This window comes from Sinohyriopsis cumingii, unplaced genomic scaffold, assembly GCF_028554795.1.
Source record: "Sinohyriopsis cumingii isolate HCF-2022 unplaced genomic scaffold, ASM2855479v2 utg000744l, whole genome shotgun sequence".
NCBI classification, from domain to species: Eukaryota; Metazoa; Mollusca; class Bivalvia; order Unionida; family Unionidae; genus Sinohyriopsis; species Sinohyriopsis cumingii.
In genome coordinates, this window is record NW_028315928.1 from 157,984 (window position 1) to 174,805 (window position 16,822).

Sequence of the window (16,822 nt, forward strand, 5' to 3'; positions counted from 1 at the left end):
TCTTAGGAGGAATTTATGTGTTATAATCCATGTCAATTCGTTCTTAGGAGGAATGTATGTGTGGTAGTCCATATCAGTTCGTTCTTAGGAGGAATGAATGTGTGATAGTCCATATCAATTCATACTTACAAGGAAAGTATGTGTGGTAGTCCATATTAGTTCGTTCTTAGGAGGAATGAATGTGTGATAGTCTATATCAAATTCGTTCTTAGGAGGAATGTATGTGTGGTAGTCCATATCAGTTCGTTCTTAGGAGGAATGAATGTGTGATAGTTTATATCAGTTCGTTCTTAGGAGGAATGAATGTGTGATAATCCATATCAATTAGTTCTTAGGAGGAATGTATGTGTGGTAGTCCATATCAATTCGTTCTTAGGAGGAATGTATGTGTGGTAGTCCATATCAATTCGTTCTTAGGAGGAATGTATGTGTGATAGACTATATCAATTCGTTCTCAGGAGGAATGAATGTGTGGTAGTCCATATCAATTCGTTCTTAGGAGGAATGTATGTGTGATAGTCTATATCAATTAGTTCTTAGGAGGAATGTATGTGTGATAGTCCCTATCAATTCGTTCTTAGGAGGAATGTATGTGTGATAGTCTATATCAATTCGTTCTTAGGAGGAATGAATGTGTGATAGTTTATATCAGTTCGTTCTTAGGAGGAATGAATGTGTGATAATCCATATCAATTAGTTCTTAGGAGGAATGTATGTGTGGTAGTCCATATCAATTCGTTCTTAGGAGGAATGTATGTGTGATAGTCTATATCAATTCGTTCTTAGGAGGAATGTATGTGTGGTAGTCCATATCAGTTCGTTCTTAGGAGGAATGTATGTGTGATAGTCTATATCAATTAGTTCTTAGGAGGAATGTATGTGTGGTAGTCCATATCAATTCGTTCTTAGGAGGAATGTATGTGTGGTAGTCCATATCAATTCGTTCTTAGGAGGAATGAATGTGTGATAGTCTATATCAATTCGTTCTCAGGAGGAATGTATGTGTGGTAGTCCATATTAGTTCGTTCTTAGGAGGAATGAATGTGTGATAGTCTATATCAATTCGTTCTCAGGAGGAATGAATGTGTGATAGTCTATATCAATTCGTTCTCAGGAGGAATGAATGTGTGATAGTCCATATCAATTAGTTCTTAGGAGGAATGTATGTGTGGTAGTCTATATCAATTCGTTCTTAGGAGGAATGAATGTGTGGTAGTCCATATCAATTCGTTCTTAGGAGGAATGAATGTGTGATAGTCTATATCAATTCGTTCTCAGGAGGAATGTATGTGTGATAGTCCCTATCAATTCGTTCTTAGGAGGAATGTATGTGTGGTAGTCCATATCAATTCGTTCTTAGGAGGAATGTATGTGTGGTAGTCCATATCAATTAGTTCTCAGGAGGAATGTATGTGTGGTAGTCCATATCAATTCGTTCTTAGGAGGAATGTATGTGTGGTAGTCCATATCAATTCGTTCTCAGGAGGAATGAATGTGTGATAGTCCATATCAATTAGTTCTTAGGAGGAATGTATGTGTGGTAGTCTATATCAATTCGTTCTCAGGAGGAATGAATGTGTGATAGTCCATATCAATTCGTTCTCAGGAGGAATGTATGTGTGATAGTCCATATCAGTTAGTTCTTAGGAGGAATGTATGTGTGGTAGTCTATATCAATTCGTTCTCAGGAGGAATGAATGTGTGGTAGTCCATATCAATTCGTTCTTAGGAGGAATGAATGTGTGATAGTCTATATCAATTCGTTCTCAGGAGGAATGTATGTGTGATAGTCTATATCAATTCGTTCTCAGGAGGAATGTATGTGTGATAGTCCCTATCAATTCGTTCTTAGGAGGAATGTATGTGTGGTAGTCCATATCAATTTGTTCTTAGGAGGAATGTATGTGTGATAGTCCATATCAATTCGTTCTTAGGAGGAATGTATGTGTGATAGTCTATATCAATTCGTTCTCAGGAGGAATGAATGTGTGGTAGTCCATATCAATTCGTTCTTAGGAGGAATGTATGTGTGATAGTCTAAATCAATTCGTTCTCAGGAGGAATGAATGTGTGATAGTCCATATCAATTCGTTCTTAGGAGGAATGTATGTCTGGTAGTCCATATCAATTCGTTCTTAGGAGGAATGTATGTGTGGTAGTCCATATCAATTCGTTCTTAGGAGGAATGAATGTGTGATAGTCCCTATCAATTCGTACTTACAAGGAAAGTATGTGCTCACCTTTTAGGGCGAGTAGTAATTGAAACATGTGACGCTACAATGTCTATAGTAGACACAGCACCAATGTGTACCAAAACGTGTTTGTCAGTCTAATGATAAGAACAGAGATTTTACTATTAAAAAACATTTTATGAAGATTACTTTTCTACTATTCTTGCAGGAGACGCCTGTATCAACAATTACGCAGTTGAGCACCACACACACACACACACACACACACACACACACATATATATATATATATATATATATATATATATATATATATATATATATATATATATATATATATATATATATATATATATATATATATATGTTTACCTTTCTTCATGAACGAAAAACACCCAAATGACCAGTCACGTGACTGTGAGGCGTATTTCTAGATTACTCCTCAGGAAGCAGCAACCACTACTATAATCGTAGTCAATCAAGACTAAGCTTGTATGGAGTTGTATCATGCTGGGAATAATTTGATAAATCCTCAACTATTCCCTCATTTGCAGGAAAAAGGACGGCGCGCAGTTGATATAATAGGTGCAAGTGTGATATTCTCCTCAAACATTTCACATTTGTTGTGGCTGTATCTGTGGATTATTTTTAAAACTATCAGAAATGAACTTCCGTCAGACTTATGACTATTTATGACTATTACAGAGAAAATTTAAACAGTTATGAAAGGAAAACAAAATCGAAGAAAAGAAGCATTTGCAATTTTCGCTAAAAGGCATGTCATTGATATTAAAGTTTCAAGGAACATATACCTTATTTGTTCACGTGAAAAGTTATTGAATCCATGACAACTAAAATACCAAAGTATAGAATAATATTATTTATGATAAAATACCAATACTATAGAATAATATTATTTAAAATTCAAATACGTAAGCTATAGATAAACGTTTGTTAAATTAAAATAGCAAAACTATGAAATAATGTTATTTTAAGTAAAATAAAAAAATTATTGGATACTGTTATTTTAGGTAAAATACCAAACTATAGAATAATGTTATTTTATTTTCAAAATGGTTAGATAATTGTCAAACATAGATTCAGGATTCTGAAAACGGGTTTATGGAGATATTTCCAGGGTTTGAAGCTAACAATTGCCAGTTAGTCAGAAACTAGTAGATTTCACTACTGACTAAAATCTATACGCTGCTATTAGTCAAATGAGACATCTGTACACTGCTATTAGTCAAGTAGGACTATACGTACACTGATATTAGTCAAATGGGACTATCTGTACACTGCTATTTGTCAAATGAAACTATATGTAAACAGCTCATAGTCAAATGGGACTATCGGTACACTGTTATTAGTCAATGGGGACTAAAGTCTGTAAAATGCTATTAGTCAAATGGGACTAAATGTACACTGCTATTAGTCAAATGAAACTATGTCTACAGTGCTATTAGTCGAATGTAAACTGCTATTATTCAAATGGAACTAAAACATGTATACCACTATTAGTCAAAATTGACTATCTGTACACTGCTTTTAGTAAAATTGGACTAAAATATGCACAGTGCTATTAGTCAAATGGGACTAACTGTACACTGCTATTAGTCAAAAGGGACTATATGTACACTGTTATTAGTTACATGGGACCATCTGTATACTGATATCGGTCAAGTGAGACTATTTTTACGGTGCTATTTGTCAAATTGGAATATATGCACACTGCTATTGGTCAAATGGGACTATATGTTCACTACTATTAGTCAACTTGTATTACAATATTAGACTGCTATTAGTCAAATGGGACTATCTGTACACTGCTATTAGTTAAATGTGACAATCTGTACACTGCTGTTAGTCAAATTAGACTATCTGTACATTGCTATTAGTCAAATGGGACTATATGTACACTGTTATTAGTCAAATAGGACTAAAATCTGTACACTGCTATTAGTCAAATGGGACTATCTGTACACTGCCATTAGTCAAAAAGGACTATTTGTACACTGCGTTTAGTCAAATGGGGCTATATATGCACTGCTGTTAGTCAAGTGGGACTATATGTACACTGTTATTAGTCAAATGGGACTAAATGCACGCTGCTGTTAGTCAAATGGGACTATCTGTACGCTGCTATTAGTCAAATGGGACTAAGGGAAATTTTAAATTTTAAATTTGAACTGTACAGACAGGGTAGGGACGGCAAGGATAGTGATTGTTTTTCACTGGTTGTAGTTAGAGTGTAAATAAACTACATACTTAAAAACATAATTTGATTGCTAACGTGTCGATACCACTAAACATGCTTTTATTAATATTATTAAAACTTAACTTGCATAATTTGGTTTAGTGCAGAATGGGATAAAATACTTTCTAAAACAAATTTTTACATAAAACCAGTTTGTTAGATATATTTTGCATCTTCTTGGTCGCGTGTGCATTTTTAAAAAAATAAAAATCATGGTGGGGATTAATTTTATTATTATTATTATTATTATTATTATTATTATTATTATTTTGAATGCTGGCATTCTAAATCAAGACTTATTATTATTATTATTATTATTATTATTATTATTTTGAATGCTGGCATTCTAAATCAAGACTATAGGCACATGTACAAGACGTCATGATATTAATCTGAATTTCCGACGTCGATCTCCACTTCCAAGTCAATTAAAAAACATTGATAGCTTTGTTTTGATTTTTAGATGTCAGGATGGGCAACTAGTCCGAAACGCGTAGTGTGAAAGGGGTCCAATGCTTCTCGTTGACACATGCTAGGTATATTTTACAATTTGATAGAAATTGAATACGAGTGGCAGATTGATTTTAGAGCCAGACTACATGAGTTGAAGTTAATTCTCTGTAAAAACGTAAAATATTGTATTCCTGCCCATGCCACATAAAACAAAATAGCATTAAGCATGTGAAAATACAACTGTTGTCCAAAATGGATTGTATTTTTTCAAAGGGTATACTGTTTTGATATTTTGAAAGGGTATGCACATCTATTGTTCTCAAAGGTAATATATTTCGATGAATTCAAAGCGTCTTTCAAAGGGCAGTATCTTCCAGTGTTTTGAAAGAACAGTATTGTTTGATATTTTGATAGGGCAGTATCTTCCGGTGTTTTCTAAAAACGTATTTTACATTATTAGCTTCTTGCTTGATCAATGGACGCATTTTTTTGTCAAATTGGATGCATGTTGTGTCAAATCGTTTCAGTAAGGTTCCAGATGCACATATATTTAATTAGGACTATCTCACTTTCTCCTTGTGCTTTTCTTTAGAGCAGTTTGCGAATCATTTTGCTTCTGCTAGGACTTTTTGGATTCAATGACATTTAATAAATCATTGCTTAGTGTCTTAGAAATAAACAGATACTCATTTAAGCTAAACATTTAAAGGATAAAATATCACAGCCACATGAATTTAAATGAATTTCAGACATTTCATCTGGAGTCATGTGCGAAACAATACGATCCCATACTTGAAATGACGAACAGTGATAATATCTTGAAATACATCCTCTTAGAATTTAGATGACGTCTCATCAACTACTTGATAAAATATTAGACACATTATTTATCTGCCGTCATTTTGTCTGTACTATATGCATTTGTTTATATTAAAAAAGGTATTAAGTTCCTTGTTTGTCTTTAGTTAGGCTTTGTCACTACAGTTTTTTCGAGATCTCTTACTGATATCAAACAGACTAAAACCTCAAATGTGGACGAACTATACAATTATTTGTGTAGTTTTGTTTGCTCTCCATTTAAAGATGGACATGGACGCAGACTGTTGCTTAACAAAAGATGATTGCATATTTACGGAGAGAGAGAGAGAGAGAGAGAGAGAGAGTTAGGTTTACGCTTTAGTGATGTTTGAATTCTTTGACCACTGGATGCTAGACTTATGGGATAATCATTATACACTGCCTACTTTACATACCTCTTTAGTTCCCAGATTCTTTACCGAGCACTCTAATCGTGCTCTGTCTCCTCGAAGAAACGTTACATTAACTGGGGTATCAATAAACTCCGGGACGTGGTATATCATGGTGCCGCATATAACTGAAAGTACAACAAAAATTTAATTTTAAATATCGACCCCACTATCACAAATTCGTCTCCTATGCATGTAAGGATGTATGTATGTATGTATGTATGTATGTATGTATGTATGTATATACGTGTGTGTGTGTGCATGCGTACGTGCATGCGATAGGTAGGTGTGTATGTAAGTATGCATGCTTGCATATTGCTTCAGTGTGCTGAACTTCGTTCTAATTTTAACCACGTTTGTAATAGAATAATGAAAGTTGATATTTAGTTAATACCGAAGTACAGTATCGTTGATCCGAAATTAATTTGAAAAGGCATAAAACTAATTTGGTTGACTCTTGCGCAAAAAATGGGATAGAAACTAATTTGATTGATGTTTGTGCAAGAAAAGGGTTAAAAACTAATTTGATTGATGCTTGCGTAGGAAAAATGATAAAAACTAATCTGATTGATACTTACATAAGAAAACTAAAATTGCTGATGCTTGCGCAAAAACGGGTTAAAATTTAAATTGGTTGATGCTTGCACAAGAAAAGGGATAAAAACTAATTTGATTTATGCTTGCTGAAAAAAGCTATAAAACTAATCTAATTGATACTTGCATAAGAAAAGGGATAAAAACTAATCTGATTGATGCTTGCACAAGAAAAAGACTAAAAGCTAATTAGATTGATGCTTTCACAAACATGGGTTAAAAACATTTTTGATTGACACTTACACAGAAAAAGGCACACAAACTAATTTTGTTGATGCTTGCGCCAAAACGGGTTAATATCAATTTGATTGATGCTTGCACAAGAAAAGGGATAACAATAATTTGATTGATGTTTGCACAAGAAAAGGGTTAAAATCTAATTTGATTTATGCTTGCATAACAAATGGTTAAAAACTAATTTGTTTGATGCTTGCACAGGAACATTGGTAAAAACTAATTGGATTGATGCTTTCACAAAAATGGGTCAAAAGTTGATTTGATTGATACTTACACTGAAAAGGCATGAAAACTAATTTTCTTAATGCTTGCACAAAAACGGGTTAAAATTTAATTTAAGCGATGCTTGCACACGAAAAGGGATAAAAACTAATTTGATTGATGCTTGGACACGAAAAGGGATAAAAACTAATTTGATTAATGTTTGCACGAGAAAAAGGTTAAAATCTAATTTGAATGTTGCTTTCACAAAAAAGGATAAAATCTAATTTGATTGATGCTTGCAGAAAAAGGGTTAAAAACTTATTTGGTTGATACTTGCAGAAGAAAATGGATAAAAACTAATTTAATTGATGCTTGCTAAAAACAGGGTCAAAACCTAATTTGATTGATACTTGTAGAAGAAAAGGGATAGAAACTAATTTGATTGATCCATGAACAAGGAAAGGGATCAAAACTAATTTGATTGATGCTTTCCAAAGAAAAGGGATAAAACCTAATTTGACTGACGCTTTTACCAAAAAGTGGTTTAAAAAAAATGATTGATACTTTCAATGAAAATTGGTTCAAAACTAATTTGATTGAAGCTTGCACAAGAAAAGGGACAGAAACTAATTGGATTAATGCTTTCAAAAGTCAAGGATTAAAAGCTAATTTGATTAATGCTTGAACAAGAAAAGGAGTGAAAATTAATTTGATTGATATTTGCAAAAAAAGTGTTAGAAACTAATTAGATTGAAGCTTTGCTCAAAAAAGGGATAACAGCCAAATTGATTGACGCTTTCACAAAAAAGGGTTAAAATTTAATTTGATTGATACTTGCGCAATAAAAAGGATAAAATTTAATTTGAATGATCTTTGCACAAAAGAGCCAAAGAAAAGGTATAAAAACTAATTTGATTGCTGCTTTCACCAACACGGCTTAAAAACTAGTCTGATTAATACTTGCACGAGAAAAGGAATACAAAATAATTTGATTGATGCTTGCAAAATAAAGGGTTAAAAACCTCTTTGATTGATACTTGCAGCAGAAAAGGGAGAAAAAAAAATTGATTGATACTTGGACAACAAAAGGGTTAAAAAATAATTTAATTGATGTTAAAAACTAATTTTATTGACGCTTACTCAAGAAAAGGGATAAAAACTAAATTTATTCATGTTTTCATAAAAAATGGATAAAAACTGAATTTGATTAATACTCGCAAAAGAAAAAGGGATACAAATTACTTTGATTGATGCATTCAAAAGAAAATGGTTGACACTAATTTGATTGATGCATGCACATGAAAAGGGTTCAAAACTAATTTGTTTGATGCTTGGACAACAAAAGGGTTAAAACTAATTTGATTAGGGCTTGCAAAAGAAAACATTAAAAATTAATAAATAAATAACAAACTCCATCGATTCTTGCCCTAGAGAAGGGTTCAAAATAATTTGATTTGATTCTTGCACAAGAAAAGGGTTAAATACTAATTAGATTGATGATTGCACATGAAAAGGGATAAAAACCAATTTGATTGACGTTTTCACAAGAAAAGGGACGAAAAACTAACATGATTGATGCTTTCATAAAAAATGATAAAAACATATTTAATTGATAATTGTACAATGATATTTGATAAAACTAACTTGATTGATGCTTGAACAAGAAAAGGGATAAAAACAATAAAATTAATTGATGCTTGAACAATTAAAGGGTGAAAATTAATTTGATTGATGAGTGCACAAGAAAAGGGTTATAAACTAATTTGATTGATACTTACAACAGAAAATGGATAAAAGCTAATTTGATTGATATTTGCACAAGGAAAGCGTACACAAATAATTTGATTGATGCTTGCAGTAGAAAAGGGTTCAAGTTAAAGCTAATTTGTTTGATGATTGCACAAAAAATGAATAAAAACTAATTTGAATGATGTTTGCACAAGAAAATGTTTAAGAACTAATTTGATTGAAGTTTAAAAACTAATTTGACTGATGTTTGCACAAAATATGGATGCATCTAAGCTGATTGATGCTTTCACAAAAATTGGTTAAAAACTAATTCGATTGATACTTGCATACAAAAAGAATAACAAATAATTTGATTGATGCTTGCGCTAAGTTTTTTTTTATATAAAACTAATTCGACAGATGCTTGCGCAAGAAAAGGATGAAAAGTTAATTTGATTGATGCTTTCGCAAAACAGGGATACAAACTAATTTGATTGAAACTTGCACAAAAAAGGATTAAAAATAATTTGATTAATGCTAGCACAAGAAAAATGATAAAATCTCATCTGATTGATCCTTGCACAAGAAAAGAGATAAAACTAATTTGACTGATCCTTGCACAAGAAAGGGTTAAAAACTAATTTTAGTTATGGTTTTACAAGAAAAGGGTTAAACTAATTTGATTGATGCTTGCACAACAAAAGGGTTAAAAATTAATTTGATTGATACTTCGACAAGGAAAGGGATAAAAACTAATTTGATTGACGCTTGCACAAGAAAAGGTTTAAAAACTAATTTGAGTTATGATTGCACATGAAAAAGGATAAAACCTAATTTGATTGATGCTTGCACAAGACAAGGGAATGAAACCTCTTTGAGTTATGCTTAAACAAGAAAAGGGATGAAAACTAACTTGACTGATTCTTTATAAAAATGGATAAAAACTAATTTGATTGATGCTTACACAACAAAAGGGTTACAAATTAATTTCATTGATGCTTGCACAAGAAAATAGATAAAAACTAATTTGATTGATGTTTGAACAAGAAAATGGTTAATAGCTAATTTGATATATGTTAAAAACTAATTTGATTGTTGGTTTTATAAACAAATTGATAGAAGCTAATTGGATTGAACGCTTGCACAGTGAAAGGGTTGAAAAATAATTTGATTGATGTTAGCGCTATAAAAACGATAAGAACTAATTTGATTGATGTTTGAAAAAGAAAACGGGTAACAACTGATTAGATTGATGATTGTATAAGAATAGGGATAAAAACTGATTTGATTTATGCTTTCACAAAAAAGGATAAAAGCTAGTTTGATTGATACGTGAAAAAGAAAGGCGATAAAAACTAATTTGATAGATGCTGGCACAAGAAAAGGGTTAAAAAAATTGATTGAAGTTAAAAACTAATTTGATTGATGCTTACACACGAAAAGGCTTAAAAACTAATTTAATTGCTGGTTTCATAAGACAAGGGTTAAAAATCTAATTTGATTGATGCTTGCACAAGAAAAAAGTTCAATTCTAATTTCTTTGATACTTCCACAAGAAAAGGTATAAAAACTAATTTGATTGACGCCTGCATAAGAAAAGGTTTGTAAACTAATTTGATTGATGCATGCACAAGAAAAGGTTAAAAAACTAATTTTATTGATTCTTGCACAAGAAAAGGGATATAATCTAATTTGATTGATGCTTGCACATGGAAAGGTTTAAACTTTATTCTGTTTCAACTCAAGCCCTCTGCAATTTTTAAGGTATTGATGCAGATGCTAGGGACTAATGTTAGCAAAATCAGAGAAGTTGCTGAATGTTTTATTGTGTAACCTTCATGCAGCCTGTTTTCAACAATATTATAGTTGTGGTTGACAGCTATTGTCAATCATTTAAATATAAATATATGTGCAACTTGCAAACTTTCCCTTCTTCAAAAAAATACCTGGCAAATCTCGTGACATGCTAAATTCTTGGCATTTAATATATCGTGTTGAAAATTTGTAATTATCGTAAATTTTGCAAATGTACCTTCATAACGCTTATTAAAGAATGATCATATTTACATAAGTGTAATTATTTTAAAGTCGTGCATAATCAAACTGCTATCGTTTAATGTGAAGGAAAATACCATTCCGGGCTTCAAAATGGCAGAATACCTTAAATAAATCGTTTTCTGTTTATGTTTTTATGGCAACTGCAGGTATAAAGAACACTGCACACGCATTTTTCGTTTTCTTTTATACATCGTTACACAATTGCTTAATGCGGCGAAAAAAAAATCTTTACAAGATGGAGAAAATATATTGTTCTTGATTCAGGAAATTATGAAGACTTTTGAATCATCATGGGTTAACCTTTGGTACAGATCTGACTTTTGAAGGCTTTGAAGCGCATATGTATGGACTCAAATATGCATCGTGAGTAGGACTATGTGTTTCTCGATGCATTGGCTTTACTGGTTCTGGTCAGTAACAAAAACCGTATTTGTTGGCTTGATGTAATTTCTTTCTCATACAAACATCTTTTTCCGATCATTATGCTTTGTTTGCGTCTAACGTTTAAAACAGATCCCTAACACAACTTGTCAATTGTGAATTGACTTTCACTTTTATAAAAAGCCGAGTATATAGAGGACAATTTTTTTGGTAATTTGTTACTGGATATATTTAATCATGGGATATTGCAAACGTGGTATTTTGACGAGTGGCGAGGCCACGATTTAAAATATATCGTGTTGGTACCACGAAAAGAAATACATCTGGTATTAGCAACCTAGGGGAAAATATTCTTTTTATTATAAATTATGGATTCCGGTAGATTAAACTCTTCTCTGACAAAACCTTCTCACTTTCACTCCTCTTTCGTAAATTCGTATTATAAGCTGATCATTTAATTAAACGTAATCTAATCAAACGGTAGGATATTTCGTTGACCTATTATGTTACACAAAATTACATCTATGCCCATTTTGTGTGTGTGTGTTTTTTTTTTTTTTTTTTTTTTTGGAGGGTGCTCCTTCTGGTTGATCCTTTCAGACCATTTAGGGAGGCCCTCGTGCCCTACTTGTGGTTGTATGTGTTATATTTTTCTTTATTTATATTTTTCCACTTTTATATGAGTTTCATGTTATAATAATTGTAAACATTTATATTTAGTATATATGTTTCTTTTGTTTTTTTAAATTTTTCTTTTGTGTATGTGTGTGTGTACAAATTGTATCTTTCTTTTGAATAAGATAAAAATTCTATTCAAAGTATTCGTCGTCTCCCTGGAGGTAGGTTTCGTTCATTTTTGCCTCTTCTTCTATCTTTTGTCTCTTTAATGCTCTCCTTCTACGTCTGTCTCTGTTTAATTCTTCTTCTAACGGTGTTGTTGGCTTTGTATCTTTTGATGCTTTTGATGGTTTCCTGGTTATCCGAATTTTCTTCAGTACAATCATCATAATCTTCCAGATAAATTTAAATCTCATTTTGCATTGTTTCCCTCTTTTGTGTTTATTTCCCCCTTGTTTTTGTCTTTTGGCTACTCTGCTCTGGTTTTGTTTCCTTGTTGTATGTTTCCCTAAAATTTTCGTTCATGTTAGCTTCCAGATATTTTTCTATCTCATTTTGCATTGTTTCCGTTGTTTTTGTCTTTTTGCTACTCTGCTCTGGTTTTGTTTCCAATTTTCCTTGTTGTATGTTTCTCTTCTTTATAATTGGCGCTTGGAGTATTTCTACTGGTTTTCCTGCTATTTGTTTTTGTACCTTATGTTGTTGTTGCTGGGTTTGTTTTTGTACTAACTGGTGTTGCTGTTTCTCCTGTTGTGTTAGGCTCTTAGTTTCTTGCTTTTCTTGTTGTTTTAAACGCTGTCTCTTGTTTTAGTTGCTGTAGTTGTAATTTCTTTTGTCCATTTTGTTGTCTTTGTTGTTGCCCTTGTTCTACTTTTTGTTTTTCTACATGGTGTTGGCATTCCTGATCACTTTGTTGGTGTTGTTGTTTTTGTGTTTTTCCTTGTTGTTTTTGTTCTTGTTGTTGTTGTTGGAGTCATTTTTGTCCTTGGTGTTGATGTTCCTGATCCTGTTGGTGTTGTTATTGTGTTTCCCCTTGATGTTGTTGTTTTTGTTCTTGTTGCCCTATAGTCGGGAAGATTTCCATCGTAGTTGTGTATACTTGTTTTGTGTTTGTTAACTGGTTTTCTCCCCGGGTTTTGAGGCATCTATGTGGGGTGTGCCCTGTCTCCCCACATCTGTTTCACTTCCGGTGGTATATACATCCCTTATACGAAGCTTTTGTCAGAAAACCATGTAAGTAGAAGGCTCTTTTGATCCCTCTTAGTTTTGTTTTTTTCAATTTCCAGTATTCTTGATTCCGTTGTATATGAAGAATCATGGAACCGTTGCCAGTCTATATTTTTCTATCCTTATACCGAATTTTTTTTGAAAAAGGCGACACTTTCTTCCAGTGGTATTTCCATTGGGATAGTAGATAAATGGAGTTCTCCTGTGTGTTTCTTGATCTTTTTAGAATTGGTGCTGGGTCTTTAACTATTACAGTCTCTCCCGAAATACTTATTTCTCCAGACTGTAATACCGGTAATTTCCCTCTTGGTCGTATTATGTTTATCTCATATCCTTTCCTGTTGATGGAGTACATTTGTTCTAAAATGTCCGGATTCCTAATTTTTAGGGCTATTATTACTGTGGACGTAGTAGGTACTATCTCTCTCTCGGTATTTGTCTCATATCTAATTCCTGGGTACCTTCCTGATACTTGCATTCAAGATATGGCCCTTCTTCAGTCTCAATTCTTCTTGCTTTAAAAAAAAAGATTTCTAGTTTCCTTATTGCGTTGTGAGCCTCTTCCATGTTTTCTCGTTTTCCATGCTCGTGAGTAATATTCCCTCTATGTTTGTTTTTTCTGTATTTTGTATGAATTCTTGTCTATGTTATTATACTATACTAAGCCTCTCGTTGAGAGATTTCCCAAAATCAATTTGGTTTCAATACCAGTAGAGCGTCGTAAATATACGAGCGTATGCGATGGTCGTCGTCCGTCCCCTTGTAAGCTATTTGACCCTATCTGAAAACAGTGAGAGTTCGATTCAACAATGCAGCGGTTTATCGTTGTTCTCAATGAAATAAGGTGAAATAAGATCAAAGAGATACAAACATCGTGTGGTCTACATTCTTCGTCAAAGGATACGTTCCATGTCTGTGTTATTAAATGAGTACAAAGGGACCACAATGTAGCTCAAGTGGACATGTACAATACAAAATATAATATCTCGAACTATCAGAAATAATTCAAAATTTACTCGTGAGATCAAACTCATCAATATTTACAGGAAAAAACTCCAAAGTTTAATCCCCTTTCTACGTTGTAAATCTTTTGTAATAAATGGTTGTTCTCGCTGACTTTATCATTCGCATATTGTTTCGTTGCAGAAATGGCATCGTCGGCGTAGTGATAGACATAGGTGACAGTCACATCAGAATCTCCAATTTGCACAGAAAAACGATAACGAGACTACAAGAAAATGTCTTCTACGCTACAGAAATCCAATATTGTCATTTGGATTGATGTTAATGAGTACTTCTTTTACATCTAGGTATGCGTCTCCTTTATGACGTTGATGCTGCCTACGTACATGTTGTCAAAATAATCGGATGTAACCTTGCGAGAGTCATAAACGGGTCAGAAAATATCGCATAATTATTGGCGTATCTGGCGAGACCAAGAATTGTCGTGGTAACACCTACGTTGTACAAACATGATTCAATATAAATTAGGTCTATGAGATATCATGCGTTGTAGAAAAACGACATGATGCCATAGTTGACAAAAATTAAACCATGGTACTAGCGTCATAATTGTTACCATGGTCAAAACGTACAACTTTATGTTGGTATCCAAAACGGCCTCACCTGTGGAAAATAGCGAGACGTGCCCGGCACTTGTAGTTCTGCATTGCATTGATTAGAGTACCTACCATGTACGAAAAGTACTGAAAATCTCAGTCACTTCGATTAACAATCACTAGTTTGTTAATGTCACACAGTATCGGATACGTCTTCACATTTTATCATGGTGCTGACCTGCATGGTATCGGTTTCAGCCATTACCTATTGTGACCTGTTCACAACAATAATCCGCCTTCCAGTTCCGCTTTTGCAACAAAGAATTATTACAGGGTTTTGACAGCCCATCTAGACGTCGACTGGTAGCTTCAGTAATAATTTTATTGACTGGCGTGGGAATTATTTTCCTACATGGAAGTGAAGCGTTTTCTTGAAGCGCAACCGTTTTTCCTAAACATTGGGCTGTCGAGGCATCAATCGTCGTAGTTCATCTTGAACGACTGATCCCTGTTTGACTACAGATTTTCATCAAATCTAAAGCAGCGCCGTTGAATATGTGAACGCATTGCATTGGAACTGTTTTTGCAGTAGGTGAAACGCCCACAACTAGGCCCGCGAGCACGTTGAGCAATACGCGAACGTAATGAATAGCATATCACCCGACTGTACACTCGGAGAGAACCGGTGCAGTATGTAATCCTGCGACTCGGTACTTGAACTTGAATATGCATTAACGATCTAAACGTGTGCGCTTCCATAAAATTGAGCAGCAGCCGACGAAATCGCCTGGCAATCGTTGATAACCTGTTTGTGAGGTACGTTATCCTCCAACCGTTTTGTTTGTGAGTATATGGTGCTTTTATCAGAGGCCCAACATCCTTCGGCCCGGAGAATACTCATCTTCCTATGGTGGACAAGCTTCTTAGATTGTATCATAAAATGTAGTTGTATTTACAACGTATATTATCACAGTATCTACCTTTGTAACATTTTTAACTATTTTATAATCATTGCACATGTCATTATTGCTGTACAGTAGTACAGTCTATTCCATTTATGGATACTCATTCGGGCCATTTTCTCTTTTGACGTAACCCGAGCGTATCCCATGGTAGTTTGTGCTCAAACAGTAATTAATTACAGTTGTAACCAGAACAAAAATAAGTAATCATTAGTCGTAACTTTTTGAGAAATTTTTAAGTATCTGGCAACGTTTGATTTGTAGCAATGTCGTACTAGTAAAACGATTTGATTCGTTGATGCATTCACTATCTATAACCGGATTCATGTTTCAGGACATCTAACGCGCTATTGTCTAGCGTCGGCGGGTAAAGTAGCGCTAGAGAAAACACATAAGTGAGGAATTGCAAGTTATTTCCACGGATACACAATTACCACCTCGATCTCAATCGCTTTTTGCTCTTACTCGTATATGGCGATGCAATGTGAGATAATAAGCAGCTTCGTGTCCCACGTCGGACAAACTTATCTTGATGCATCGATACACAGTTATGCAATGTTTCCGCGACCGAGTAAGGAATTGTTACTTGCATAAATTCACTTCTTTTGCCGAAGATACTCCACATGTGTGTCGTGTCTGAGATCCTATCGCACAGCCATGAGTAATACCTCTTTGGCCATCTTAAAGCTTTGCCTGAGTGAACATCTTCTGGGTGGCAGTCCCGTCTTAATAGGCTTGATTGCTCAGTTGTCTCGGAAATTCGCACAGTATAATTTGGCTGATGTCCCTCGTATTTCCACATGGGTGCGCCTGCATTATCGTCTGTGTATTTCTCCACGACTTTCGTGTTGGTGTTGCTGAACAGCCGATGGCGTTTCACTGGAATCAAACTCGTCAGAAAATTGTCCCATGTCCGAGTATGTGTCATCAGTTGTAATGTGCATCAGCTGACAATACGTTACAGTGTATAGCATATGGACGTTGTCATTACTTTGTCACAGATAAAATTGTACACAAGCAAACTTATTCCCTTCAGCAAATGCGCGACAAAGTAAACGGGTTTCGTCAACTTTAGCCAGAATTATACACTGTGTACGGCATCGAG

General features: G+C 33.9%; 1 protein-coding gene across 1 annotated transcript in view; it reads right to left on the reverse strand.

The window, feature by feature from the left end:
- LOC149773243 (zwei Ig domain protein zig-8-like) overlaps positions 1-16,822 on the reverse strand; it is a 299,146-nt gene that overhangs the window by 130,603 nt on the left and 151,721 nt on the right. Inside the window, exon 3 of the mRNA XM_089946557.1 lies at positions 6,156-6,277. Coding sequence (XP_089802683.1) covers positions 6,156-6,277 — 122 coding nt within the window. The remainder of the gene's footprint in view (positions 1-6,155; positions 6,278-16,822) is intronic.